At 49.3% G+C, this 25473-nt stretch overlaps 1 protein-coding gene across 1 annotated transcript; it reads left to right on the top strand.

Moving 5' to 3' along the window:
- The first annotated feature begins 860 nt into the window (after positions 1-860).
- SLC9A6 (solute carrier family 9 member A6) lies at positions 861-23902 on the top strand. Its single transcript, XM_077786505.1, has 16 exons — positions 861-1122; positions 6910-7109; positions 7478-7555; positions 8183-8259; positions 9178-9290; positions 10840-10945; positions 13729-13870; positions 14096-14201; positions 14428-14516; positions 14735-14848; positions 16430-16541; positions 16879-17032; positions 17875-17905; positions 19016-19095; positions 19701-19806; positions 20566-23902. Exons 1-16 carry the CDS (start codon positions 861-863, stop codon positions 20839-20841), a joined length of 2046 nt encoding a protein of 681 aa, XP_077642631.1. The 3' UTR covers positions 20842-23902.
- Positions 23903-25473: the final 1571 nt, after the last annotated feature.

The following is a 25473-nucleotide window of genomic DNA, read 5'->3' as shown; positions in this document are numbered from 1 at the left end:
GGATGGTTCCCGGGGGGCGGTTGAGGGACAAGGGGCCCGTGGACCTCCCCGAACAGGCCCCTTCGCTCCACCGGGCCAGGCCGGATCCCTTAAGGCCGAAATCAGAGCGTAGAGCCAGTGGTACCCGAGTTAATTCACATTTTACACGCGTTTAACCTCAAAGCTTGAGAAACCGGTGCAAGAAAAAACGGGGCAAAGGCACGCACACAACGTGTAGGAGGGACGCCCCTGGCCGAGCCAGGCTTGGGGCAAAGCAAGGAAACACCACACAGTCAAGCATCCTGGGTCTTCCGTGCCCCCAAGGCACAAAGGCAATTCTTTGAGGACCTTTTCTACAAGTCACCTTTAAGTTGATCATTGGCATTTATTACAACCCTTGACTCACCGGCACCGCGCATCCCCCCTCCGTGTCTTGGTAAAAAAGGTGGGAAGTTTACCCGATCCCACTTGGGGGCTGCCGGCGGCTCTTGGCACCAAACACATGCCTTGGCACGGTGTGAAGGCACGACCAGGATCCTCCTGGACCCCGTCTCCCCCTGGGCCCTGGGGAGTGTCCTGCAGGACATCCCTCCAAAGCACGCTGCGCACAAACAAGCCCCGCTGCTGCGCGCGGCCGCGCTGAAGTACCCCGCTCCAAGTCTGCCTGGGGGTCTCCCTCCCTCTACAACCCCCTGTGAGCCCCGCTCCCCTTCTCCGTGCCGCGCATCCCGCTCCCGGGACTCGTTCAGGGCAGCCCCGGCCCCTTTCCCCCCGCTCGCCCCGGCCCGTCCCTATCCGGGCTCCCGGCGCTGTTCCCGCCCCCGGCGCCTGCGCCCAGAGCCGCTTCCTGGTGGCGGCGGGGCCGGGCCGGTGCCGGGGCGATGGCGGGGCCGGGGCCGGTGCTGGCGGCGGCCGCGGGGCTGTGGGCGCGGGGCGCGGCGGCCGCCGAGGTGGCGGCGGCGCGTCCCGGGGCGCTGGAGGAGGAGATCGTGTCCGAGAAGGCGGCGGAGGAGAGTCACCGCCAGGACAGCGCCAACCTGCTCGTCTTCATCCTGCTGCTCACCCTCACCATCCTCACCATCTGGCTCTTCAAGCACCGCCGCGCTCGCTTCCTCCACGAGACCGGGCTGGCCATGATCTACGGTGAGCGGTGCCTGCCCCGGGCGCCGGGAGCCAGGTCCCGGCCAGCCCCGGCTCTGGCTGCCTGCCCCACCGCCCACTGCCGCGGCAGCACCAAAAGCATGGTTCTCCCGCTCGGTGCCTGCCGAGGGGCTGCGGGGGGACACGACACATCCCCCCGTGGGTGCTGTGTCACCGGGACAGCCCCGTGCTGCTGCGCTCAGCCTTATCTGGGTGCTGCTGAACGGAGGGTTGGTTGTTTTCCAAACCTTAGATATGGAGAGCTCTCCAAGGCAGAGGTGCTCTCAAATGGCTGGCAGTGGGGAACCGGTTGGGTTTTTCCAGACGGCCTCACGGGGTGAAGCTGGCAGGGTCATGGGCTACCACGTCACCAAGCACTGGCAGGTCCCACTTACCTGCTCCGGGTTGAGAGTGGGGACTTGGGGCAGCACAGACCAGTGGTTGCACTGGTCAGGAGCCTCACATCCCGGGCTGGATGGGGTTCTGAGCAACCTGGTCTAGTGGAAGGTTCCCTGCCCATGGCAGGGGGGTTGGAGCTGGATGATCATCACGGTCCCCTGACCCAAATCATTCAGTGATTCTGTGATCCCACATCCTGGGGCTAGAGGCTGTGATTCCAAGATGTGTTTAGAGCATCCAGATTTCCAGAAGCTACCCAAGAAGACTGGAGAGGCCATTTAGGGGATTCTCCCAAGCTTTGGCATGCTCAGGGCCTGCAGAGCCAGCAGCCTTCTATCCTGCTGCCTGGGGACCTGAGTGCACAACCCTCTACCTTTTCCTCCCACTGTGACAGGACCTCTTGGAGAGGAACCCCTTGTGTATTCCCAGAGGAAGTGAAGCAAGGCTGTGGGTCAGTGCAGTGGGGCTGTAGACATTTGGGTTTTAATGGTGGCCTGTGATTTACTGAGGTGACATGGCCTCGTGAGGTGGCCTGAACCCCAGGGTATGATGGGGCCATGTATGGCTCTCCCTGGGTTATCTGGCATGACTTTGAGTTCAGCCAAAGTAGGACTGGGAGGTGTGCTGGGGAATGATTAACATGGCCGTGGATCTGTATCTAGGGATGATTTTAGGAATTTAGGATTGAGAAGGCATCTCCTGTTGCGTGCTGTAGTTAGTGTGTCCTCTGTGTGGCCCTTGTTGGCTGGGGGTGAAGTGTGGCCACACAGGCAGATGTGGCTGAATCTCCCACCCAGCAGAAAGCTTTGATCTGAAGGCTGTGACTTGACCTGTTTGGGCCACTGGCTTTTGTGATCCCAAGTTTCAATTAATTGGAAGTCTCCTTCCAAATGAAGGGGTGGAGGCACTTGTGTCAGCACACAGGCACGAAATAATGCTCTGCATTTTCACATTCCATCCAGCCACTGCTCGGGGGGTTCAGATGTTTCTGGCCTCCTGCCCAGGGTGGGGATGGTGACCTCCTGGGACAGGAGCTGTGCTGTGGGAGGACATGCTTCCAGCATGGAAGGTCTTCTCTCTCCTGCTGTGTGGAGTGCCCCAGAACTCCTGACATGCAACTTTCTATTCCTTTCATGCTCTCACACCTTGTTCTTCTTCTCCTGGACATTTCTTCCTCTTGATTGTCCTCTCTCCCTGATGTATCTAAGTGCTCACTTTATTCTCAGAGCACAGCCTGGGTTGTTTCAGTCTCCTGCTGATCCATAAAATGCACCTTTTCTGTCTGTTCTTCTGCAGACTGTGCTTAGGGAATTGCTGAAATCAGTAATGTCACCTCTCTGATCATGCAGAAAATCCCAAGTTTTCCTCAGTGTCAAGGCTTTTGGCATTTACTTCTCAGGTACTGGCAGGTGCCATAGGAAAAGGGATGTGTAATTCCCAAGGAATTCATTCCAAGGTGAGATGCTGTTGTTTTACTGTGACAACTTGAAATCTGCAGGGAAGAGAGGAGGTGTCCCTGTCCCTATCTCCCTGCGATGGTTTTAGCCCCAAGGAATTTCACTGAAAATGTGGAAGGGGCTGCAAAACAGACCCTGAAATCTGAACAAGAGAAGCAATTTGCAAAAGCTTGTCTTTTTCTGTTTGTAAAAACCCAACAACGAAGTCAAAACTTGGGCTTATCTCTCTTTTGGCAAAGCACATCAGTTTCTGGTCTTTATTTTTACTGGAAGTTATAAGCTCTTGCTCCAGGTGGATTTCTGTCGTGCACATCACACTGTCAGCTCAGAGCTGATGTTCAAGAGCTGGAAACTGTCTGGAGTAATTTCAGTGATAGACAATAGGTGCTTAGTAGCTCTTAAGATTCATTTCAGTGTTTAAAATGAAGTTCCCACATTTGAGATGCTCAGCATTTAGGGTGATTAATTGAACAATTTTGTTTCAGTTCTTCTCAGAGTCTGATGGTGGATGTGCAGGAGCTTCTCTAGAAGTTTAGTTTCCTTCTACTTGTTCCCACTTGACCTGTGGATTGTGTGTGTCTAAACTGCTTGTTGTCAGGATGTCTTCAGTTGTTACATTTTTCTTTCCTTTTGGTGTCCAGATTAATGCTTGCCTGGGGATCCCGTCTGCTTTCATTGTTGTTAAGTGCTGGGTTTGGTAATATATTAGTCTTCATTTAAAACATTACCTCGGAAATGTTCAACAGCACCTTAAAAAAAAAAAAAAGCCCATGGGCTTTTGTTATTTTTAATGAAGTCAGGAGAAATGGCAATGAAAATAATCTTGTGCACTTTGCATAAAAGAACCCAGTTAATTTGCCGGCTTTGCCTTCAGCTTCTCAACTCCTTGCAGCTTTCAGCTGGCAGCTTCCTCAGCCCTGGGTTCCCTCTGCTCAGCTCAGCTCCCTCCCAGGGCTCCGTTCTGTAAAACTCCTGGCAGCAAAATCGTGTCGATACTGGGGCAGCCCTGTGAGTGCCAGCAGAGTCTGAACCATTTCCTAAGAGCCTGTTGGAACCAGGAGCACCTGCAGGGTCCCCTGGGCTTGGCCAGGTAGCCTGAGCTCAGGACTGGGTTGGAGCCTGGAAAACCATGTCAGGCTTGTCCCACGTGCCTCCCATGAGCATTGTTGGATAGGGAGGGTTGAACAGACCCACCGTGGGGCAGGAGGGGCTGCTGGTGGGGCCATTTAGTGTTGGTGGAATAATTTTGGTGTCCAGCAGAGCAGCAGGATGCTTTCCCTGCAGGTAACTCTGACAGTCTCTGTGTCAGGGCTGCTGCAGGGTCACACTCAGTGCCCAGGAGCAATTTCTGCATTTGTGTATTTGCACATGGGTGTCTTTCCCCACCTGGCAGCCTTCCAGGCAGCCTATTACTGAGCAAAACAAAAAGTATGATCTGGGGGCTCCCAAACAGGGGTTTTTGGCAAATGTAGGTTTATCTGTCCCTTTTCCCTTACCCCATTCTTGGCCAGAGTGGGAATTTGGCCCTGTCTGGAGCTTGGCTGGCACACGGGGCCAGGAACAGCTGCCTGGATAAGGAGGTGGCAGAGGAGCAGAGTGCTATCAGATGTAGCACTGCTTTGGGACAGGGATTAAGGGTGGAGAGGTGATCCTGACTCAGGATCCCTTCTGAATTCACAGCAGTGACTCCCTCTGTCTGTCTTTCCTTCCTCCTGTGGGGTCTCATCTCACAGTGCTTAGCCTGGGTATTAAAGGGGTTGCTGGGTGGGTTTCCTTCCATCTGAGCAAGGGCAGGCAGCTGCATGAACCTCTGAAATAATTTTTTTTCTTTAAGAAGCTTTTTAACAATCACCCCAGGTAGTTCTTGAGGGCTGCAAAGCATGGTGTACCTTAATAGCCATAAACAGTTGTAAATAACCCTTTGAAACTCCTTTTGTCCCCGTGAAGGGTTTTGGTTGTTTTCCCTGGTACCTGTAGGATTGTCATCCTCTGGGTGAAAGGAAAATGGGGTGTTTTGTCCCACTGCTGTGATGCCTTGCAGCCACTGCCACATACTCCTGCAAACACACGTTGTGGCATCATGATGTGCTTGACATACTTGCTTTCATTCTATACTTTTATTTCTGGAGCACTGGAAGATCACAGGAGCCGAGACTGGCAGAAAAGAAAGCTAAAGAATTACTTATGGTGTCCCCTGTAAATGATGGTGGTGTAAAAGCAGCCCTCAGCTGCTGTGCACGGTGTGATGTGCCCTGAACTCTCCTTGCTGGAGCTGGTGGTGCCTGGCTGTGCCCGGAGGGAGCTGTTCTGTGACTCTTGGGGTGATTCAGGGCAGGATAAGCCCAGAGTGGTGAGCAGCTCGTTGATGGTGCATGGCTTAAAAGCATCTGTAGCCTTTTAGCTCACCTGTGCTGCAAAGTGCTGTATTAGACCAGGGTTTTGGGTCTGTCCAGTCCCTGAGCTGGGCTGTCCTAGGTCAGCAGTGGTGATTTTGTGTGCAGCCAGCTCCTCTGTCTGTGCTCGTGGCCTGGGTGTGTGTGCTCTGGTGGCCCTGCTGAGTGTGGCACGCCCTGAGACAGGAGGTGGGGGCTTTTCTTTTCACCATCAGGAAAAATGGCAAATTTTATCCTGGAAAAACTATGGCCAAGGGAAAAGAAGTCAAAAAGTGGCTGTATGATCAGGAACTGGCTGCAGGAGATGCTGAATGAGTGTGGCCCCACGGTGTCCTGCCCAGGCTCTGCTCTGAGAGGTGGGGGCACGGGAAGAGTTGGGTGTTCCCAGTCAGAGAACACAACCCAGGGGTTGTGCCCTGCCTGTAGGAAAGCACAGAGCAAGGCTTTAATTAAGGCAGCAGTCAGGAACAGGAGTGTCCTGGGAGGCAAATGGAGAAGCCTTCAGAGCATTGCGGTCTGTGTTTAGTTCTCACGTGTCTGCAAGCTTTTCATAAATGTGTGGCTCAGAAATGGGGTTAAGATCCAGGATTTCTGTGGCAGCTCGGGGCCGCCTTAATCAAGGAGTTTCCAAACCCTTTTTTGCTGAAGGCTACGTGGAAAGGTGTCTTGTGGGACACCCCTCTTCCCCAGCCTGCAGATGTCAAAACACTCTGCCAGGAGAGCACTCAACAACTTGAATCTGGATTTGAGACTTCAGACAACAAAAGAAAAATGCCTTATAAATTGCTGACTTGTAAATTAACTCCAAAATACCCCTACTTAGCAGCTGAGCTGGAGGCAGAGCTGCCTCACGGGACTGCCCTGGGGCTGCTGCTTGTGGTACAGAGCTGAATTTAGCAGGGGTAAGGAGTAGACCTGGGTGGTCAGCCTGGATTGGGAAACAGTTTTATATGTTTATATATTTATATATTTCAAAATGTGGTTTTATAAAAACAGGGAGGGCTGGGAGGAGGCTGTATGGTGCTTCATCACTTTAGGAAAGATGCTTGCCAGCCTCGGAGTGATCAGGGTGGTTGCTGGATATCATCTTTAACCCCTGCCAGAGTTTAATGTATCAATGTCAGGTTTCAAGGGGCAAAGGGCACATTTTGGGCATGTGTGAGCAGCACCTGGCCCAGCAGTTCGAGCTGCTCACCTTAAAAAATCCAGCGTGCCCTTGATGTTGGCTGCCCTGGAGTGAGGGCCTGACTGATTGCTGGGTGGTTCAGTTGCTGGGTGGTTCAAATTGCTGGGTGGTTCAATTGCTGGGTGGTTCAAATCCTTCAGGACTTGTCCATGTCTGTGTTAGAAACTCCCCATGAGCACGGAGCATTCGCCTGGCTCACGGGGACGAGGATGGTTCAATTCACACGGGCATTTATTGCGTTGTGGTTGTGCTCAGCAGCTGAGCAGGGGTTCAGGATCCTGGTGCTGCATCCATGCTCAGAGGGATCATTCTGGGTCTGCTGTGGTTTGTCTCACACAGCTGTGTCCCTCCCCAGGTGTCCTGGTCGGCGTGGTCCTGCGCTACGGCATCCACGTCCCCAGCGATGTGAACAACGTCACCCTGAGCTGCCAGGTGCAGAGCAGCCCGGCCACGCTGCTGGTGAACGTCAGTGGCAAGTTCTATGAGTACACCCTGAAGGGGGAAATCAGTGCCCAGGAGCTCAACAATGTCCAGGATAATGAGATGCTGAGGAAGGTAAGGGAGGCAGTGGCTGGAATGGTGAGCGGTGCTTCCCACGCCCTCCATGGGGATGGGTCTGCTGGATCTGCTAGATTAAGTGTTTTTATTTTGGTTTTTTAACTTGTGATTGTGATCAGCAGTAATTTATATGTTGAACACAATGTAATGAAACTCTAGTTTTAGCTCATCTTAATTTGAGCTGTTCAGACTCTGGGATTTGTCTCCAGAAGATCCCAGACACATTTTCAGTGTTGACCCAACATGATTCCCATGGTGGGGGTATAGGGCAGTCTCCATATATTACTTTCTTAATTGTGTTTTGTCTTGCAAAATTTCAACAAATCATTTTACTGTTGGGTTTTTTTTTTTTCCTTTCTTAACAGGTGACTTTTGATCCTGAAGTATTCTTCAACATTTTGCTTCCCCCCATTATATTTTATGCAGGCTACAGCTTGAAAAGGGTACGTGCCTTTACAGTGCTGATGTTTTTAGTTCCTCTGCCTCCAGAGAATTTTTAATACTTGTGAGTGCTTTAATGCTTGCTCAGCAGGCCGAGGCTGTGGGGGTGGCTATGGTTTTACCCAGCAAATGTGGGATTGTGAGAAGCAGAGCTGAGAGTGCCCCCGTCATTCTTGTCTGCCCCTCTGCCCCGGGAAGGGTCAGTGACTTCAGCTGTCTCCAGCAGGGATTTTTTGGGGTCAGCCAGGCCATTTCAGCCACCCCAGCTTTCCAGGCACATGGGAGTGTGGGAAGGTTTTAGAAAGCAGCAGTTCTCTGAAATGCTGACTTGGAAGGAGAGGAGAATGATGCAGTTTAGCTTGTGGGAGAAGGAAGGAGGAATGCTGCTGGGTTAGGAAATCAGTTCCCAGGACTTGGAATAGCACCTTATTAAACACCCAGGTATGAGAACATGGTACATTCATGTTTATTAATGCTGAATGAGCTCCTGGTCTGGCATTGGGCTGTGCTGGGCACCCTGTGCCTGTCCAGCTCATGTTGTTGCTGTGGACGCTGTGGGTGCCTGTGCAGGCTTGAAATAAATTGTTAGCAAAGTATAATTCAGTTTTTGGTTTCTTTTCTCCTGCTAGAGGCACTTCTTCAGAAACTTGGGATCCATCCTGGCATATGCTTTCCTCGGCACTGCCATTTCCTGCCTGGTGATTGGGTGAGTAGATGGAGCTGGTCTGGTTCTTCCACAGGGATTTGAGCTGTGCTTGGGAGAAGTGTTCTAAGCCTGGAGATGAAGCTGCTAATCCCAGCCCTGAAAGGTCACACATGCTCTCCTACTGCTGCTCAGCAGTAGCAAATAATACTATTTACTGTGCAAACTTCTGCTCCATGGGCAGGGTAGTTGCTAACTATGAAGTGTTCTCTCAGCATCTGAACATCCCATGAGAATAGTTATTCATGGCAAGGAAAGTTTCACACTTCAGAGAAAATTGTCTTGATAAATCAGCAACTTCAACTTATTGGAAGCATATGCCCTCCTAAACTTGAGGCACAAGAGTAGAGGGCAGGATCATAAAGGGGGCTGTCTAGTGAGCACAGATGTGTTTCAAATTGTTTATCCCTCAGTGCAGAGGCTGCTGGATGGTTCCCACTCTGGATAGTAGCACACAGGCTAACACAGAGTGTTCTAACCTGGAGCCCAGTGGATTCAAGCAAACTCAGCATCTGCATTATCTGCTCCTCACTGAAAGTTTTGAGCATTTCAGAGTTAGTCCATCCAAGATGACTTCACTGGACTCTGTTAATGTGCAGCACTGCAAAGTGATCTTATGACCCCATAAGCCTGGCTGCTGCTTTTCTTTAGGCGTGTTGTGCTCCTGGAGGAGTTCTGGTCCCACTTCCCTCCTGGCACCATGTTTGTGGTCCAGTTCAGAGGGTGCTTTGGTGTGTGTGGTCCAACATTCACCTCCAAGATTGTGGCCCTGGGGTTTCACCAGGCTCTGTGCATCCCATGCAGTTCTTTGGTGTTCTGGCATGTGGATAGCTTTAATCTGGTAAATGCAGGGAAACCAGGCCCTATGGATGTCGTTTTAATGCATTGCAGAGATGTGTAACTGCCTCTTCTGATCCCCAGCTCTGTGGTGTACGGCTGCGTGGCGCTGATGAAAGTCACTGGGCAGCTTGGGGGAGATTTCTACTTCACTGACTGCCTCCTGTTTGGGGCCATCGTGTCAGCCACTGACCCAGGTGTGTTGCATGCTTGCCCTACATTTTAGCCTGGTTTGTGTTGTGGGGCAGAGGGGAAGAAAGTCTGAAACCCCTGTGAGTTCCCTCCTGAATTTTGGAGCTTAATTTATTTGTGATGTTCTTAGAAGTCAGATTTGTCCCTGTGCCTTTTAATTTTCTTTAGTTATGTGCAATATAGTTTCCAAACCTCTGCTTTCCTGAATCCTTGTTTGCAGTGAAGTCCCAGGCAACCTCTCTCTTGACTGTGCTGGTGTTTGGCATTGTGTCTCTGCCACCCTGTGCCAGCATCTGTTGCAGAACAAGATGTGTAATGTGGGGAGGGTTCAGTTGATAGTTTTATTTTAGCTATTTTCTCCTGCTTCCAGTTTGGTTGGATTTTGACAGGGGCTAATCTAATTGAAATTAGACTAAGGAGACACCTTAATGAGCAGTACTGAGGAGTAGTGACACCTTGGTTTACTGATGCACTTTGTAAATCAAAACTGTGAAAAACATGCTTGTCAAAATAATTGAAATTAGTTCATGATAGCTTGTATGTGGTAGCTGTTCACTTGCATGCTCTCATTTCATATAACGACACAGGGCCACAAAGAGGCCTCTGTTTGCTCCTGCCCTTTGCTGAGCAGGGCTGCAAATCTTCTAATGCTTAGAAATGCTGCAGTTGAGCTGTTGGTGTTGTGTCCCTTCTTTGGTCTTGAAATAGGAACAAGAAGATTTCACAGGTAGAAATTGAGAATTTCCCTGTGCATAAATGGGTTTAACCCCCCTCAGTGTGTCCTGAGTTCCTGTTCCTGTTTGAAGACTCACAGAAGTTGTTTGGAGTTGGCTCAGCCCTCAGCCTGAACCATGTGTTACATCATGCTTGCTTTGGGTGTTGTGATGTCTCTGCAAGGCTGATATGCAAAACCTGCTGCTTTCCATTATTTTCTTGGAGCTGCTGGATCATGGAAGAGCTTGAGGGAGCTCTGATCTCTGCCATATGGTCCTAAATAACAGAAACCCCCACATGGGGTTTGAGCTGATGCCTGGCTATTTCCAGTCAGATCTGTAATGTTGTGTGTCTGTGCTGGCCCTTAGAATGTGTTGAATCCAAGGATTTTCTCTCAGAGTATCAGGAATAGAAAGAAAAGGCAGTCATCATCCTGGACAAGCTGATCCTTCTGGCCTTCTGCAGGTGCAGGAAGGCTCTCCCTGATGCTCTGAGCTAACAGCATCCCTACAGCTGATGCCTCATGCCAGCCTGGTACTGTGGCCCAGCCCATGAGCTCAGACCCTGGGAAGCTCAGAGCAGAGTTTGTTTTTGTCTGCCTGCAAAAGCTTCAATAGGCCAAGATGTGTTTTAGTAAGAGGAGGAGGGAAATGATGAATCAAATCGAAATCTGAAAGAGCAGAAGGAAGACTATCAAAGAGAGCACGGGGGGCTGCTGGCACCATCGCAGCACTGGCACAGATGTGCAGGAAGGCCGCTTTCTAAAAAGGACATTTAGTCTTTGATTACATCGAAATAACAGCACCTTTTTGAATGTCTCTTTATTTTTCTATTTGTCAGTGACTGTCCTTGCCATATTCCATGAACTCCAGGTCGATGTTGAGCTGTATGCCCTTCTCTTTGGCGAAAGCGTCCTCAATGATGCCGTTGCCATAGTGCTGTCTTCGTAAGTGTCTCCTGTTTTTATTTAGAGCTGTTACATGTCTTACATGTCAGGAGTTGGGGGGAGCCTCTCGGCCTTGCCCCTGTAAAATAGGAACATGGGTGTTTGCAAGAGCATCTTAAGCGTCCCAAAAAGCTGTAGTGACATTCTGATGCATGTCCTCATTGCTCACCACTGCTTGGGATTACGGATTGCCCTTAAAACTTCCCCCTGCATGATGGATGGTTTTGTTTTGCTTGTGTGGCCAGTTGACCCATTCACAGGGAAGTTTTTATATCCCTCTGAAACAGGAAAAGCACCAAGTCTCCTTTTCAGCTGCAAGATCCCACTGCAGCCCCTTGCTGATGGCTTTGCTCCTACCTGCATTGCTTCCCACCCTCAAACCCCTCTTTTGTTTAGGTGGAAAAGCTGGTGAAGCAGCTGTTTCCTTTCTCTCCCCACTTTGAAGAGTTAATGTTCTTACAGCTGGAGTTAATGCCCTTGACTGAACACATGAAAAACTTGCTGCCTTTCTAAAGAATGTTTTATATTCTTTAATATTTTATGTCCTTTGCATGCAGGACATATATTATCTGCGTTTTCACTGTGTTGTCATCATGGGAATTTGTTCAGTAATATGTAATACCTGCAATGGTGACAGCTTAACATATAGCTAAGACTAATGGAGAAAATATTTCTAGAATACTTGTCACTCCAGCATGCTGGTTGTGTGGGTTTCACTGGAGGCAGCAAGTAACACACTGTGAGCTGTGTGTTGTATTTACTGAATCGAGTGCTTCTGTTGAGGTTTCTGGAACTCTTTGTATTGCTCACTCTGGCTTTTTTGCTGGATGTGTCACTGCTGGTGCGAGAGGAAATGCTGCACAGCCAGATTGTGTTTCATGACTGAGGAGGGGATGGGGTCTTCCAGCCTGTGCTGGCAGGGTCTGGGTGGGAGTGGGTGGATTCAGCTTCAGAGTAATGGAATTCGTGGTGGATCTCGGCACGTGTGGGTGATGGCACTGCCTGCAGTGATTTGCCTCTTGCTCTGCTTCAGTGCCAGCTCTGGAGCTGTTGCTCTGATTTCTTGCTTTCCTCTCCACAAGCTGAGCTCAGGCCACCCCTTCCCCAAAACAGGATAATTTGCACCAAAGCAGCAGCTCTGAGCTCACTCAGCAGTTGTTTTATTTTGCCCCAGCGCTGCAGGCAGGGGAGGATGCAGAGCTGGGCTCTTCAGTGGCTTTTGCCCAGTGTGGGTGCCCCAAGGCTCCTCTCCTGCCTGCTTTCAGCCCTGGGCAAATGTCTATTCCGTGCTTAAGGAGCAGGATCTGTGCCTTTCTCTTCCTGTCTTGGCCTGGTGTGGCTCGGCAGCAGGAGCCTGTTGCAGGATGAAGAGGAATTGAACCCAGAACTGAAAGCTGGTGGGCAGTGAGGTGCAAGAGCTGCAGTTTGGGAGCAGAGGGATAAATGCAGCTGCAGGATCCCAACCTGTTTCTTCCAAAGGGAGGATTTGCACAGATTAAACACCACAGGAAGCCCCATGGGCAGGAAAAGGGGAAATAAAGGGCAGCTGGCAATAGTGTCTTATTGGCAATGCAAAAAACAAAACCAGAAGGAGAGCTGTAAGAGGTTAAAATGCAAAACCAACATTCAAAGAGTTGGTTATGGAGGGGAAGTGAAATCAGTCTGGATTAAAAAAAAAAGAAACTGGAAACCGAGAATAAAATCATGTTAGTGAATGAGAAGTATAAGATGGAATATGATGAAAGGAATTAAAGCATGGAGAAATCTACAGCTTGCAGTGTAAAAGGCAATGCAGAAAAATGAGCTGTATTAAAAGGAGGGAAGTTTAGCAAGGGAAATAACCTGTATTGGAAAGGGAAGGTGTGCAATTTCTGTTGCAGAAAAATGTTGGTGTATAGTTAGGGGAGAAAGCTTCAAGATGTGTGTGCAAGGCAGTTTAAACAGCCAATGTGTAAAGTTCACATCCAGGAGTTTTAACAGAGTGAGTCAAGGGATTGCTAACTAGGAAGTTAATGTTTCCAAGAAGTTTACATCAAGGAAAGTGATGTAAGGAGTTGTTGAATGGGATTTAGGAGCTGGATAAGGGCCCCTCTGTATCTCAGCCTTTCCAGGTAGAACAATGACTAATGCAAGGCTCAGCTCATCAGGAGTTAGGAGGGAGCAGATTGGGAGATGGGATCAGCACTGCAGACCTGTTTGCCATCTCACCACAAAGGTCTGCTGAGGTCTGGTGGATGCAGAGAATGGTGTTGCTGCTGTGCATGGCACTGTCTGCCTTGGCTGCCCTGTGGTATTGCACTTTGGAGCTCAGAGCAGTGCAGACTAAATGTGGTGCATGTTAAATGTGGCAGAACGGGAGCAGTTACAGCTCTCCAGGGGATGTTCACATCAGCCGCCTCGCTGGAGAAATGGAGGTTTCCTGCCTGAATGCTTCGTGTTCCCACAGCACCTGACATTACAGAGAGCTGGTGCCAAAACCCCCAAATACCACCATAAGTACCATATATCACATGAGGCACAGGCTTTGGTGCCCTGCTCTCTAATGTCCAGGAGTAACAGCACATCCAGGCTTAGGGGGGCTGATCCCAAACTCCCCAGGACAGGGAGGGTGTGCAGTCACTGCACGCTGTGGTCCCAGGGGTTTGCAGTGTGTTGTGTCTCCCCGTTCCTCAGGCTCGCTGTTTGCAGCAGTTGTAGCACTTTGCAAGGCTGGTGTAGCACCGTGAGGTGCCTCTCCCTCCAGACTGAGCAGTTTTGTTCTTGTGTTTTCTCTCCTCTTCCAGCTCAATAGTTGCGTATCAGCCAGCGGGTGACAACAGCCACACGTTTGATGTCACAGCAATGTTCAAGTCCATCGGGATCTTCCTGGGGATATTCAGTGGATCTTTTGCAATGGGAGCAGCTACTGGAGTTGTGACAGCTTTAATATCCTTTGCACTGTTTGGTTTTTTTCCCAAGTGTTTGCATAACAGCGTATTTATTTTTTGCTGCACTGCATTTCACCCAGATGTTTAATTTTTTTTTCCCTAAATAATGAAGGACAGCACCATAGCCTTGTTAGGGGCAGATTGTGTAGCTGTGATACACAATTGGATTTGATATGCTGTTAGCTTGCAGTGTCTCTCCAAATTGTCCTTAACCATCTGCAACGTCACCAAGTTCACCAAACTTCGGGAGTTCCCCTTGCTGGAGACTGGCTTGTTCTTCTTGATGTCCTGGAGCACGTTCCTGCTGGCTGAAGCATGTGGCTTTACAGGCAAGCTCCAGCACAGCCCTGCCTCTGCCATGGGGATCTGCAGGGATGATGGGGCCACTGAGTTTTGCTTCTCTCAGTATCGATTGTAGCCAGGGCTCTCCCTCTGCTTGCAGAAGTGTAATGATTCTGGGTTCTGGGGTTACTGCATTAAGTTCTCTGCAGGCCTGGGGTGCAGCTTGGCTCCCTTTTCCTCACCAGGAGTCTAATGTGATGCTCTGCTCCCCAGGTGTGGTGGCTGTGCTCTTCTGTGGGATCACACAGGCCCATTATACCTATAACAACTTATCTACAGAGTCCCAACACAGAACTAAGCAGGTGAGAACTCCTCAGACCCCTTCAGCCTCTCTGAATTTCAAATTCAAAGTTTTTTCCCTTCCCTCTAGCCAGAATTAGGTGCATCTATCTTCTTACAGCTGCATTTCACTAGGGTTGCTTCTGCAGAAGTATTTATTGCATGATGGATGGTCTAACATGCTTTTCTTGTTAAATCTATATTACGTCTAACTCACTTTTAATTTGTTTTTCTCTTTCAGTTGTTTGAGCTTCTGAATTTCTTGGCAGAAAACTTCATCTTCTCCTACATGGGACTTGCACTGTTCACCTTCCAGAACCATGTCTTCAACCCTACTTTTGTGGTGGGGGCCTTCGTATCCTTTGGAGCCCAATTTATAAGACAGAAAGAAAGGGAGAGGTGCCTCATTCCCAATTTGTGTTTTTCATTCAAATGAGTGGGTTTGCTTTTTTTTCAGTCAGTCTAGCTTTATTTTTAAATGGGGATTTCTGCCATGTAGTGGTGCCTTTGCTGGTTATTTTAAGAAGATGGAGATTCTTTTTTCAGCTTTTCTGGTTTTATGTTGTTTTTTTTTTTTTTCTCTCCCTGTGTTCTTTGCTCTTGTGGGCATCTGAATCAGCTGCTGCAGGGACTCATCATTCAGTGTGACTGTGATACCAATGCCAGGCTTTGTCATGTGGCACCAGGAGGGGCTTTGCAAAGGGGGGCTGCCTGGTTTAGCCATTTATTTCCTCTTTTCTCTGCTAGTGCACTTGGTTTACCCTGAAAAAAAAGCCTTTTTTTGGTCAAACAGCACAGTTACAGCTACAGTAGATGCCTCTGAATGATGTAATGAGAAAGGATTTCCTGTTCTGCAGGCTGATGCTAATGGGAACAAGGGCCCTGGTATGTCTCAGAGAAACAAGAATTTTTAAGGAATTTTTTTCACATCACAAAGAAGCCAGTTTAATGTGCAGAATTATTTTCACCCTTTGTCAGTACTAATGCAAGTTTATACTGGTAAACAAAACATTTTTGCCAGGGCTGGTCCATGGTTTTGCAGCAGCCTCAGCTGAATTTTCCCGATCAGCTTTTATGGGGTTGTGTGGGGCAGAAGGGATGGAGAGCAGAGAAATGCTATTTGGGCTGTTATATTGAAATTTTGTGCAGGTCCTCTTCAGTGGGAACTGGCTAACTCGCTGATGAAATAGCTCATTCATGAGAGAGATCATGAAATACATCTCTTATGCAAATTGTGATGTTCAGGAAAGAACATAAAAGCTAGAAGCATTTTCCATATTATTCAAGGCTGTGCTGAATACTGGCTCCAAGATTATTTTTGCCATCTGGGTGCTGGTATTAAAAGATACAGCTTCAAAGATAAAAAGCAATAGGAAGGGGCTGGTGATTCTTGTATCTCGCATGCTATGAAAACAGAAAGAGAATTAGATTTTTTTTTTTTTTTCCTTCTCAACTGCTGCTGCTTTCATTTTGCTGAATAATCTTTGGGAATGAGACTTGGCTTAAAGCTTCAGACCCAGCTGTGAAGTGTGGCATGCTGGGGAATGTCAGAGGGGTTGTCATAGCTGTGATAACTTGAGCTTCACAGAAGACAAATAATTCTTGGGGTGCAAAATGGACCTGGCAGCAGAGAGCATACTGTGGGAAATGGTGTTTTTTCTCTCCTCTCACTTCCTTTCATCATTACCTGTGTTTACTTGAGCTCGTCTCTGTGTGATATTCCTGAGTTGCAGTGTGTGCTGTGTTTCAGCGAGGCAGTAGCCTGCTCCTCCCACAGTGCTGTAGCACTCAGGGCTGGATTGTTTTCTTTGCAGCCAGAGCACTGGCATTTCTGCAGCTCCCAGTTTCCTTTGGACAGTAGAAACTGGCCCTGTGTGCAGGTGGGATGTGATGGGAGACACAGAAAGAGCAATTTCCTTAACATGTGCAAATACAGCTTGCTATCTTCCTAGGGAGAGCTGCCAATATTTACCCATTGTCATTTTTACTGAATCTGGGGAGAAGAAATAAGATTGGCACGAATCTGCAGCACATGATGATGTTTGCTGGTAGGTTGCTGCATCCTTCTGACCATGTGGCCTGTTGGCACTTCCTTGCCTCTGAGAACCTGGAAATATTCCTTATTCAACTCTAAATCTCTTCTGGGCAATGTCTGGAGGGGAGGCTGGGCAGGAAGGGACTCAGTGGTCCTGCTTTAAGTAGGTGGCACGGGGCAGGAGGAGGGTTTGCCTTTCTGGGCTCAAGAAAGAGGGGTGACAAAGCCACCACTGTTCTCCCGTGGGGGTGGATGGATGTCCCAGCAGAGGGGCAGCAGGATGAAAACCCCAGGTGGGGAGACGTCCTGTGCTGGGGCTGCCACAGCTGCCGTGCTCTCCGTCCCCGCAGGGCTGCGCGGAGCCATGGCCTTCGCGCTGGCCATCCGGGACACGGCCACCTACGCGCGGCAGATGATGTTCAGCACCACCCTGCTCATCGTCTTCTTCACCGTCTGGGTGTTCGGCGGGGGCACCACGGCCATGCTGTCCTGCCTCAACATCCGGTCAGTAAATCTGGGCTGCCCGGCTCAGGCTGCTCGGCTTCCAGAGAGCCGGGGCGGATCCCAGCGTTGTCCTTCCCTGATCCCAGCCCTGGCATGGTGTGTGACACTGCTTTCAGTGTGTGAGACTGCTTTCAGTGTGTGACACTGCCTGTTCTCGGTGTGTGAGACTGCTTTCAGTGTGTGACACTGCCTGTTCTTGGTGTGTGACACTGCTTTCAGTGTGTGACACTGCCTGTTCTCGGTGTGTGACACTGCTTTCAGTGTGTGAGACTGCTTTCAGTGTGTGACACTGCCTGTTCTCAGTGTGTGACACTGCTTTCAGTGTGTGACACTGCCTGTTCTTGGTGTGTGACACTGCTTTCAGTGTGTGACACTGCCTGTTCTTGGTGTGTAACACTCCTTGTTCTTAATGTGTGACACTGCCTGTTCTCGGTGTGTGACATTGCTTTCAGTGTGTAACACTCCTTGTTCTTAATGTGTGACACTGCCTGTTCTCAGTGTGTGACACTGCTTTCAGTGTGTGACACTGCCTGTTCTCGGTGTGTAACACTCCTTGTTCTTAATGTGTGACACTGCCTGTTCTCGGTGTGTGACACTGCTTTCAGTGTGTGACACTGCCTGTTCTCGGTGTGTAACACTCCTTGTTCTTAATGTGTGACACTGCCTGTTCTCAGTGTGTGACACTGCCTGTACTCCATGTGTGACACTGCCTGTTCTCAGTGTGTGACACTGCCTGTTCTCCGTGTGTGACACTGCCTGTTCTCAGTGTGTGACACTGCCTGTTCTCAATGTGTGACTCTGCCTGTTCTCAGTGTGTGACACTCCTTGTTCTCTCCTCACAGGGTCGGTGTGGATGCGGATCAGGAGAACGTGGTGAGTGTGCTCTGCTGGGGAATCTGCACTGCGCCCTCAGGGCAGGGCTTGGTCACTGTGAATGCCTGACCCTGTGAATGCCTGCCTGTGCTCTGCTTCCTTCCAGCTGCTGGAGGTTTTAGCTCCCCCTGTGAAAGAGTTTGCAGTCAGTGGGAGTCACAGCTCTTCTGTGCTATCTGGTTTTCATGAGCCTTGTTTTGGCTGAGCTGGAAAGAAGGGCACAGGAGCAATGCTGGACTGTTTAGTCAGTTCACATTGCTGCTGCAATAGATTCAGTCTCTCCCTTGCTGGGTTTGAAATAAATTCCATAGTGAGCATGACATGGAGGCTCTGCCTCATCCCAGTGTCTAGGGCAGTATAGAAACACCATTTACTGACTCATTTTATGTAGCATGCACCCCACTTTTACCCTCAGCCCCTGCTTACCCCCTTTTCCTCTGACAGCCCCACTGACCACACTGAGATCAATGCGGGAGTTTTCCTGCCTGGTAGTTCCAGCTGTCTCATTCACGTGTCTGCAGCCTGGTTGTGCTGTGGCTGTGGCTCTCCTTGGTTTCAGTGTGGATTCTGCACCTTGGAGATTCATTTTATTCAGAGTCATTTACTGGGCTGTTCACCTCCTGAAGAGAAAGCATCAAATGTGACAGGAAGCCAAGGGCCATAAATCTGTAAGCCAGATTTCTGTGAAATATGTAATTGTAATTTACAGTCCCCTCCAAACAGTTTTATATTTTTTTTCTCTGACTAAAAGGAAGCCTGGAGTTCCCACAACACACAATTATTTGCATGCAGCGAACTCTGATGGAGGTTGGATCTGTCAGTCACTATTAAATATGATGTCTGGGTGCAGCTGCTGGCTCTGAGGCACTTTAAACCTTGGGGCCAGACACTGGAAGGCTCTAGCAGCAAAATGGTCACTCTGTGCTTTGCTACACCTCCCTGAGACAGCTGAATGCTGCTAAATACAGCCTGTTGTGGTGGTGAACGTCCTTACACACACAGCCAAAGCCATCCCCTGGGGATAATTCAGTGTCCCATGGGTGTCTCCTGGCCCTGATCCAGCCCGTGGCATGTTGTCCTGCCCCTCTTTACTGTTTTGCTCTCCCACAGGGTGTCCCAGAGAGCGAGAGGAGGAGCACGAAGGCTGAAAGCGCTTGGCTTTTCCGCATGTGGTACAACTTCGACCACAAGTATCCTTGGGCAGCAGTGGGTGTGTGCTGGGTCAGACCCCACTGCCAGACAGCTCTGCTGGGACCACGAGTTCCTCCCTGCTTAGCAGAGGAGCCAGTGTTTGCTTTCCTGTGACATTGCTGTGTTTCGGTTTGCACCTCCTCGTGTCTGTAAGAAATGACAATTTCCACCCTCTGTCAGTGAGGATGCAGCAGCAGTTCTGGTGAAAGCTGGGCTCTCCAAGATTGGCATCCTGGGGGTCCTTAATCCCAGGGGCAGGTGGGCAGGAAGGGATGGGGGTTTTCTTACTTGCAGTCCCTCTTGGTAGATCTGTGCCTCTCCTCCCTTCCAGATGCTGTGCTCTGAATCAGTGGAGGAGTGATGTGAGGCTGAGGGGCACAGGGTGCTGGGACAAGCAGTGCTGCTGAGCATCTTACCAGGACTGTGCCCTGATGTGTTTGGTTGCATTCTTGTTGTACACCATTACAACTTGTGTGCTGCCACACATTTGTGTTCCTTTTCTTTCTGTGATTTCTGACAATGCCGAGTCCTTCAGTGCTGCCCTCCCAGCCCTTGGCTCACTGACATGGCCCCGTTCCTCTTTTATCCTTAACCCTCTCTGCAGCTATCTAAAGCCTCTCCTGACACACAGTGGTCCCCCTCTGACCACCACACTCCCAGGGTGCTGTGGGCCTGTTGCCCGGTGCCTGACGAGCCCTCAGGCATACGAGGTGAGTCCTTTGGTGTCCTTTCTGTCACGGTGTTGTGGGTTTGATGTGTTTATGTTTCTCTTTTGGATGCTGCTCTGCAGTGTCAAGGTGGGAGCATAAGGGAAATCAGGTACTGGGGCTGATGGATGAGTTAATTCCCATGAGCATTTTACTTTTCCAGCCTGCTGTTAGGTCATGAAGGGGTTTGTGGTGTGTTCGTGGTGGTTCCTCAGTGACTGGCTCAATGAAGTTGTCACAGCTGTCCTTCCCCAGGCTCAGCTGGGAGGACACACTGTTCCCTATCCCTTGCTTGCTTCCAGCCTTAAAGCTGAGCCATTCCTGCAGCCCTTTCAGCTGCATCAGTCACAACCAGAAAGGTAGCCAGTATTGCTGTGCCCAATGGCCCCTTGCAGTGGCAGCTGTCCATGCCAGGAGTCTTCTTGTCCTGTCTGCACAGTATCAGCATCCTGACAAACCAGAAATGGCTGTGATGGATCAGCAGTGCAATTCCTGTGCTCACGAGTATGGCTAAAGCCACTCAATGCTGCATTCCCTGTGTACCTGGCTATGGCACCAGGAAGAAAAGAGCTGAGAGAACCTTTTGGGCAGTCTGCAGAGAAATTCTGCGTGCTGTGAGTCACGTGGGCTCTGAGATGTGTGTGTGCCACGTCGATTCTGTTCACGGTGCAGGAGAGCCCGTGACTTGGTGCCTGTGTCTCTGCTCAGTCACCATCACCATGCAATAAAAAAAACAGCATTTCCTTCCTGGTTGTTCCCCAGAATCAAGAGCAGCTGAAGGACGATGACTCCGACCTCATTCTCAACGACGGGGACATCAGCCTGACGTACGGGGACTCCACGGTGAACACCGACTCGGTGGCGTCCAGCGGCGCGTCCCGGCGCTTCGTGGGGAACAGCGCGGAGGACGCCCTGGACCGGGAGCTGGCTTTTGGGGACCATGAACTCGTGATCCGGGGAACGCGCCTGGTCCTGCCCATGGACGATTCCGAGCCCCCGTCAAACGTCCTGGATAACGCCAGACACGGTCCAGCATAAGGTTGCTCGGTTTAATTGACAGTGATATTTGCATATATGATCAAGAAGTATGTACTACCTAAAGTCTAATGCATGTCTCAAAATGTCTAAGCTGTATAAATATTATTTATATGGTGTCAAAAGAATATAAATATTCTCTGCCAAGCACTTGTAAAGAACAAGCTGCAAATTTAAGTTAAAAACTGTGTTGACTGCACTATGTAGGGTGGAACTGTTTTAGCGTCAGAGTCATTTGCACACAGTGAGCTTCGTTAATGTGTGATTTGATGAAGGGTTTAGTTCCCAGTGGGTGAGTAAAGGAGCTGTGACTCCCTGTTCATCCTTTGAACCTGGAGAGGAGGGTAGGGAGTTGCTGGTGAGCAGTGGAAATTGCTTTCTAGTCTGATGAGGATTGTGGAGTTTTTTTTGGTCTCTGATCTTTGGATAGTCACGTTTGAAATATCAGCAAAAAATCTGCTCACAGACCCTCTCACCAGGCAGTGGATGGTGATAAACTTGTTTCACTGTGGGAAGCTGGAGACTTTGTGCTTCTTAGTGACCCTCTGCCCGAGCTCTGCTTTAGTGGGCTCATGGCAGACCCCAGCCAAAGCTGACAGCAAGGGCTGCGGGTGTCCAGCTGCTCGGATGGGAGCAGGAGAGAGTGATGGTTGGTGTCTGTAGTTGTGTTCAGGAGAAGGAGGCGATCCCACAGAAACTACACCAGGCGTGCACAGATTTTAGGTCTGAGTCCATCTTTCAGCTGTGGCTCAAGCAGCTTTCTAGAACCAGCCATCAAATCCTCTTTTGACAACTAAATTTCACGTTCGGGAAGCGGCCGTGTCTTTGCGCGGGCGAATCCCCGTCCTGCGGTCACAGCTGTAGCCAAGGTGTGCAGAGCTGCTGCAGCTGCACGTGGGGCTGTGGAGCCCAGCCAACCTCAAACCCGAGCTTTAAGGCTGCAGATCCACACGGTACCTCCGGAGCTCTCCAGAGGCATCCAGCTGGTCCTGAAGGGGAGCTGTCCGTCCGTCCGTCCGTCCTCCCGCAGAGTCAGAAACCATTGCACTTTGTTTGGTAACTCCTTAGCATGCTGTGTGTTTGCAGTCCCCACCCCACCTTTCTTGTGTCTCTTATCATTTTTTGAGAAATGTTTGTGAGTTGATTTTTTGGTTTTAATTTACGTTTTTATTTTTCAAGGAAGAGCACAGAACAATTTGCGATTTCACTCTAGTGTTAAAGGATTTATTCTGTAGTTATGGGAATGGCTAAAGGTGCAGTGAAACTGCTAACCCTGACATCTTTTTTATCCTGGAAAGGGGGAATCATGGAAATTTACTGTATGTAATTTTATTGTCTATTTTATCTACAGTTTTTCTATACAAACCTTTCAGGGTTACTGGTGCACTACAGGCCTATTCTGGAGTTAACCCTCTCCAGAGGGCTTAAACAGAGGTATTGAAAATGAAAATACATGAAAGAGAGCCAGGTGAGTCTGAGCACTCACAGCTCCCTTAATTGTCTTTGGAACAAACTCTGCATCTCTCAGGATCTGACCCTGAGACCTCAGAGCAGCGTCCCCACAGCTGTTTTCTCCAGCACCACCTGAGAGCTGGAGGAGACAGAAAATCCTGAAGTTTCAATTGTATATGTATAGTTGAGAAAATAAATCTGCACGGTCTGTTTGGTTTGTTTTTTTTTTTCATTTTCTCAGGTCTAAGTAACATTGCCTTAAATTTATGGATGTGAAACGATAATTATTTTGGCAGTTTATCCCCAAGAAAATGCTTTCTTTTTTCTTCTGAACAAAATGTGTAAGTGTTGCCATAGGACTTCCCTAGAAGGGAGGTAATGCTCTGTTTATATTTGGATATATTTGGGGCATCTTCCTTGCACCTGTAAATGGCATCCCGCTGTTAACAAAGCTGTTGGATTAGCACTGGCCTTTGTTTCCTACTATGCAGGAATTCCATAAAGTGAGTGCATTTTATATGATGTCTGTAACTTAACTTCATGTGTTTAAAAAAACAAAAAAAGGAAAAAAAAAAAGGTAGAAACCTGTTGATTTTAGGTTTACTGCATCACTTCTACATCCTGTTTTTTGTTCGTTCTGCCTTTTTGAAGAGGTATGATAAATAACTACCTCTTGTTTTTTCCTGTATAGCCTGACTATGAATTCAATTTACAGAGTTGGTGCAGCTGGAGGTGCAGGACAGTTCTGCTGCCCCAGGGCTCCCTCCCAGGCATTCCCAGCTGAAGTGCAAATTTGCTGTGAGGTGGCCACAAGCTGATGTTTTCTCATGGCTGTGGTAGCATTCCTCTCTTCCTCTGGCCCTTTGACTTCAGTAATTTATCCACTCACTGTAAACTTGCCAGACACATTTCCCATAAGCCTCATCTTTTAACACCAATAACAGTTCAGTTACATGAAAGGAAAAAAGTTAACCAATGATGATGTATGTGTTACATTATGATCCATATATAATATAACCAGGACTGTTTTGAATAGCCATAGTCGATGAATGAATTTAAGCTTAAATTAATGAGTGATTTCATAAATGAATGGCATTAGTCCTCCACCGATTTTTTTCTGTGCTAGGCTGCAGCAGAGCACACAGGAATGCCTGGTGTGCAGAGGCAGAGCCCTGATGTTTTGTGCTGCAGATGGAGCTAAGGGTACCTTGGAAAATTAGGGCCTGAGACCTTTGCCAAATAGATAACACAGCCCTGAGGAGGCACTTTACAGGCCCCATGAAGATGTAGAGAAGGTGCCCTTCTTCTGTAAATTGAATTTCCATGTTTTTTGCACATGAAAAAGCATTGTAGGTAAAGTTATGATTTGTACTGGTACTGTTGATTTGTGTGGTAGTGGCATTAACCCCGTAGCTATGGTGTTTGTGCAGCTGATCTGTGATAGCTGATGATCACTATTGGACCTTCTGTTTACACTGACTAAATCCTTTACTGTTGCGTTGTACTGTGAAAGAAGGATTATGGGCCTATAAAAGACGATTATTTTTTTTTTTTTTTGAATTGTGTGTACCGTTTCATTAATTCACATGGAAATAAACCTGTAGCAAAGTGACGACGTGCCACTTGACCTTCTGAGAGCAGTTTGTTCATGGCCTTTGGCAGCAGCCACGGGACCCCGAGGGCTGGAGGGCAGCTGGGTGGGTGCACACTCTGCCTTCAGCCCAGCTCCTGGGACACTCCCTCCTCGCAGGATCAGTGCTGGTTACCAAAAACTCCTCCAGGAGCAGCAAATCCAGCTGGGATAATGCTGCTCACTCCCAGCCCTGGGGCAGGGAATGGACCTGCACAGAGGCATCACCATGGGGTGTTTGCAAAATCAAGGTCCCTGAGCTTTCTCAGGCTTTTATACACCTGGGACTGTTGAATTTGCACTTGGGCTCCTGGCTGGTGATTCTGCCCTCTGACTCCCACCTGCACCAATTTTTTGGTGCCACGTGCTGAAAGGGCAAGTTTTTCAAATGCTTTACAACCCTTCAGTATGGAGGGCACCTCAGAAATTTCAGGAATCTCTTTCTGAGGGCTTTGGTTTGCAAAGGACAACTTTCATCCCTTGGATGGTGTAAAACCACATTGTCACAGCTCTGCCTGGCTGCTGGAGGCAAGTACCTATACACCTATTTACCAGGCAGATACCCTGATATGTATTTACCCTACTTATTTCCCACCCATAGTAGCTGAGGGGGTGTCTGTGCTGCTTTCCAGAGGGACTGTGGCCTTTGTGTGGGGTGCTGAATCCTGAGCTGTCCTGCTGGGCTGTCCCAAAGCTGAGCTGCAGCTCACGAGAGGGCCGTGCAGGGTGTCACACTGGTCATGGGTGGCCTGTGCTACTGGAAGTCACAGCAGTGGGACAGGAGACAAAGGTGTTATTCTATTTTCTTGCTATGGAGTGATGCTAATTCTGCTGTGCACTCCCCCCTCAGCATCCTGACAGTCGGAATAAACACCACTAATCCCACTGGATACGTGCTGTCCAGCCCAGCTGGGGTTGGATTCTGGCATGGAACTAAAACAAACAAGGACATCATTTAGCAATTGAACAAATGCCTTTTGGCAGCCCTTCACCTTCCCAAACCCTCAGAAGAAGTGCAGCAGATCCCTTCAAATGTATTGTTTCCTTGAAACAAGGCATGATTCAAGCCCCTCACCATTGGTGAGTGGTATCCCCAGTACCCAAAATGTAGCTGGGATCCCCTGGTCTGTATCCAGCCTCCCCAGCACGGGCAGCTGCAGCTGGGCACCCACTGGGATGGGCTCACTGTGCCAGGAGCTGGCATCTCATACCAGCCATGCAAACATGTTTTGGACAGGTGCTGTTCAGAGGCACAGCAAGCAGGGACAAGGCAGTTCCCTGCACGGTGTGGGATGGGGGCCTTCCCTGCAGGCAGGTGCACAGAGTTGTCATCTGCTGATTAGTCCCTGGTTGATTAGTTCTGTTTAGTCAGAGCTGATGAGGGGCAGCTTTCAGTCAGTACCATCTGTCCATCTTCGTGTGGGGATCAGTAAAGCTCTGGGAAATGGGCCAGCACTGGGTATCTACAGCCTCAAAAAAAATCACAGGGCTGTTTCTAGAGCAATGCTGTATTGCCATGCCCAAAGTCACAGACATTTCTGCAGCCTTGGGTC

Source organism: Lonchura striata, chromosome 14, assembly GCF_046129695.1.
Source record: "Lonchura striata isolate bLonStr1 chromosome 14, bLonStr1.mat, whole genome shotgun sequence".
Taxonomy (NCBI): domain Eukaryota; kingdom Metazoa; phylum Chordata; class Aves; order Passeriformes; family Estrildidae; genus Lonchura; species Lonchura striata.
Note: the sequence above shows the minus strand (reverse complement) of the source record. Positions and strands in the feature narration are given on the sequence as shown.

Coding starts and splice junctions, on each gene's coding strand:
- SLC9A6 (XM_077786505.1), top strand. CDS start 861: ATGGCGGGGCCGGGGCCGGTGCTGGCGGCGGCCGCGGGGCTGTGGGCG. Junction 8,260..9,177: donor ATTTCCTGCCTGGTGATTGG/GTGAGTAGATGG, acceptor TCTGATCCCCAG/CTCTGTGGTGTACGGCTGCG. Junction 14,202..14,427: donor TGAAGCATGTGGCTTTACAG/GCAAGCTCCAGC, acceptor TCTGCTCCCCAG/GTGTGGTGGCTGTGCTCTTC.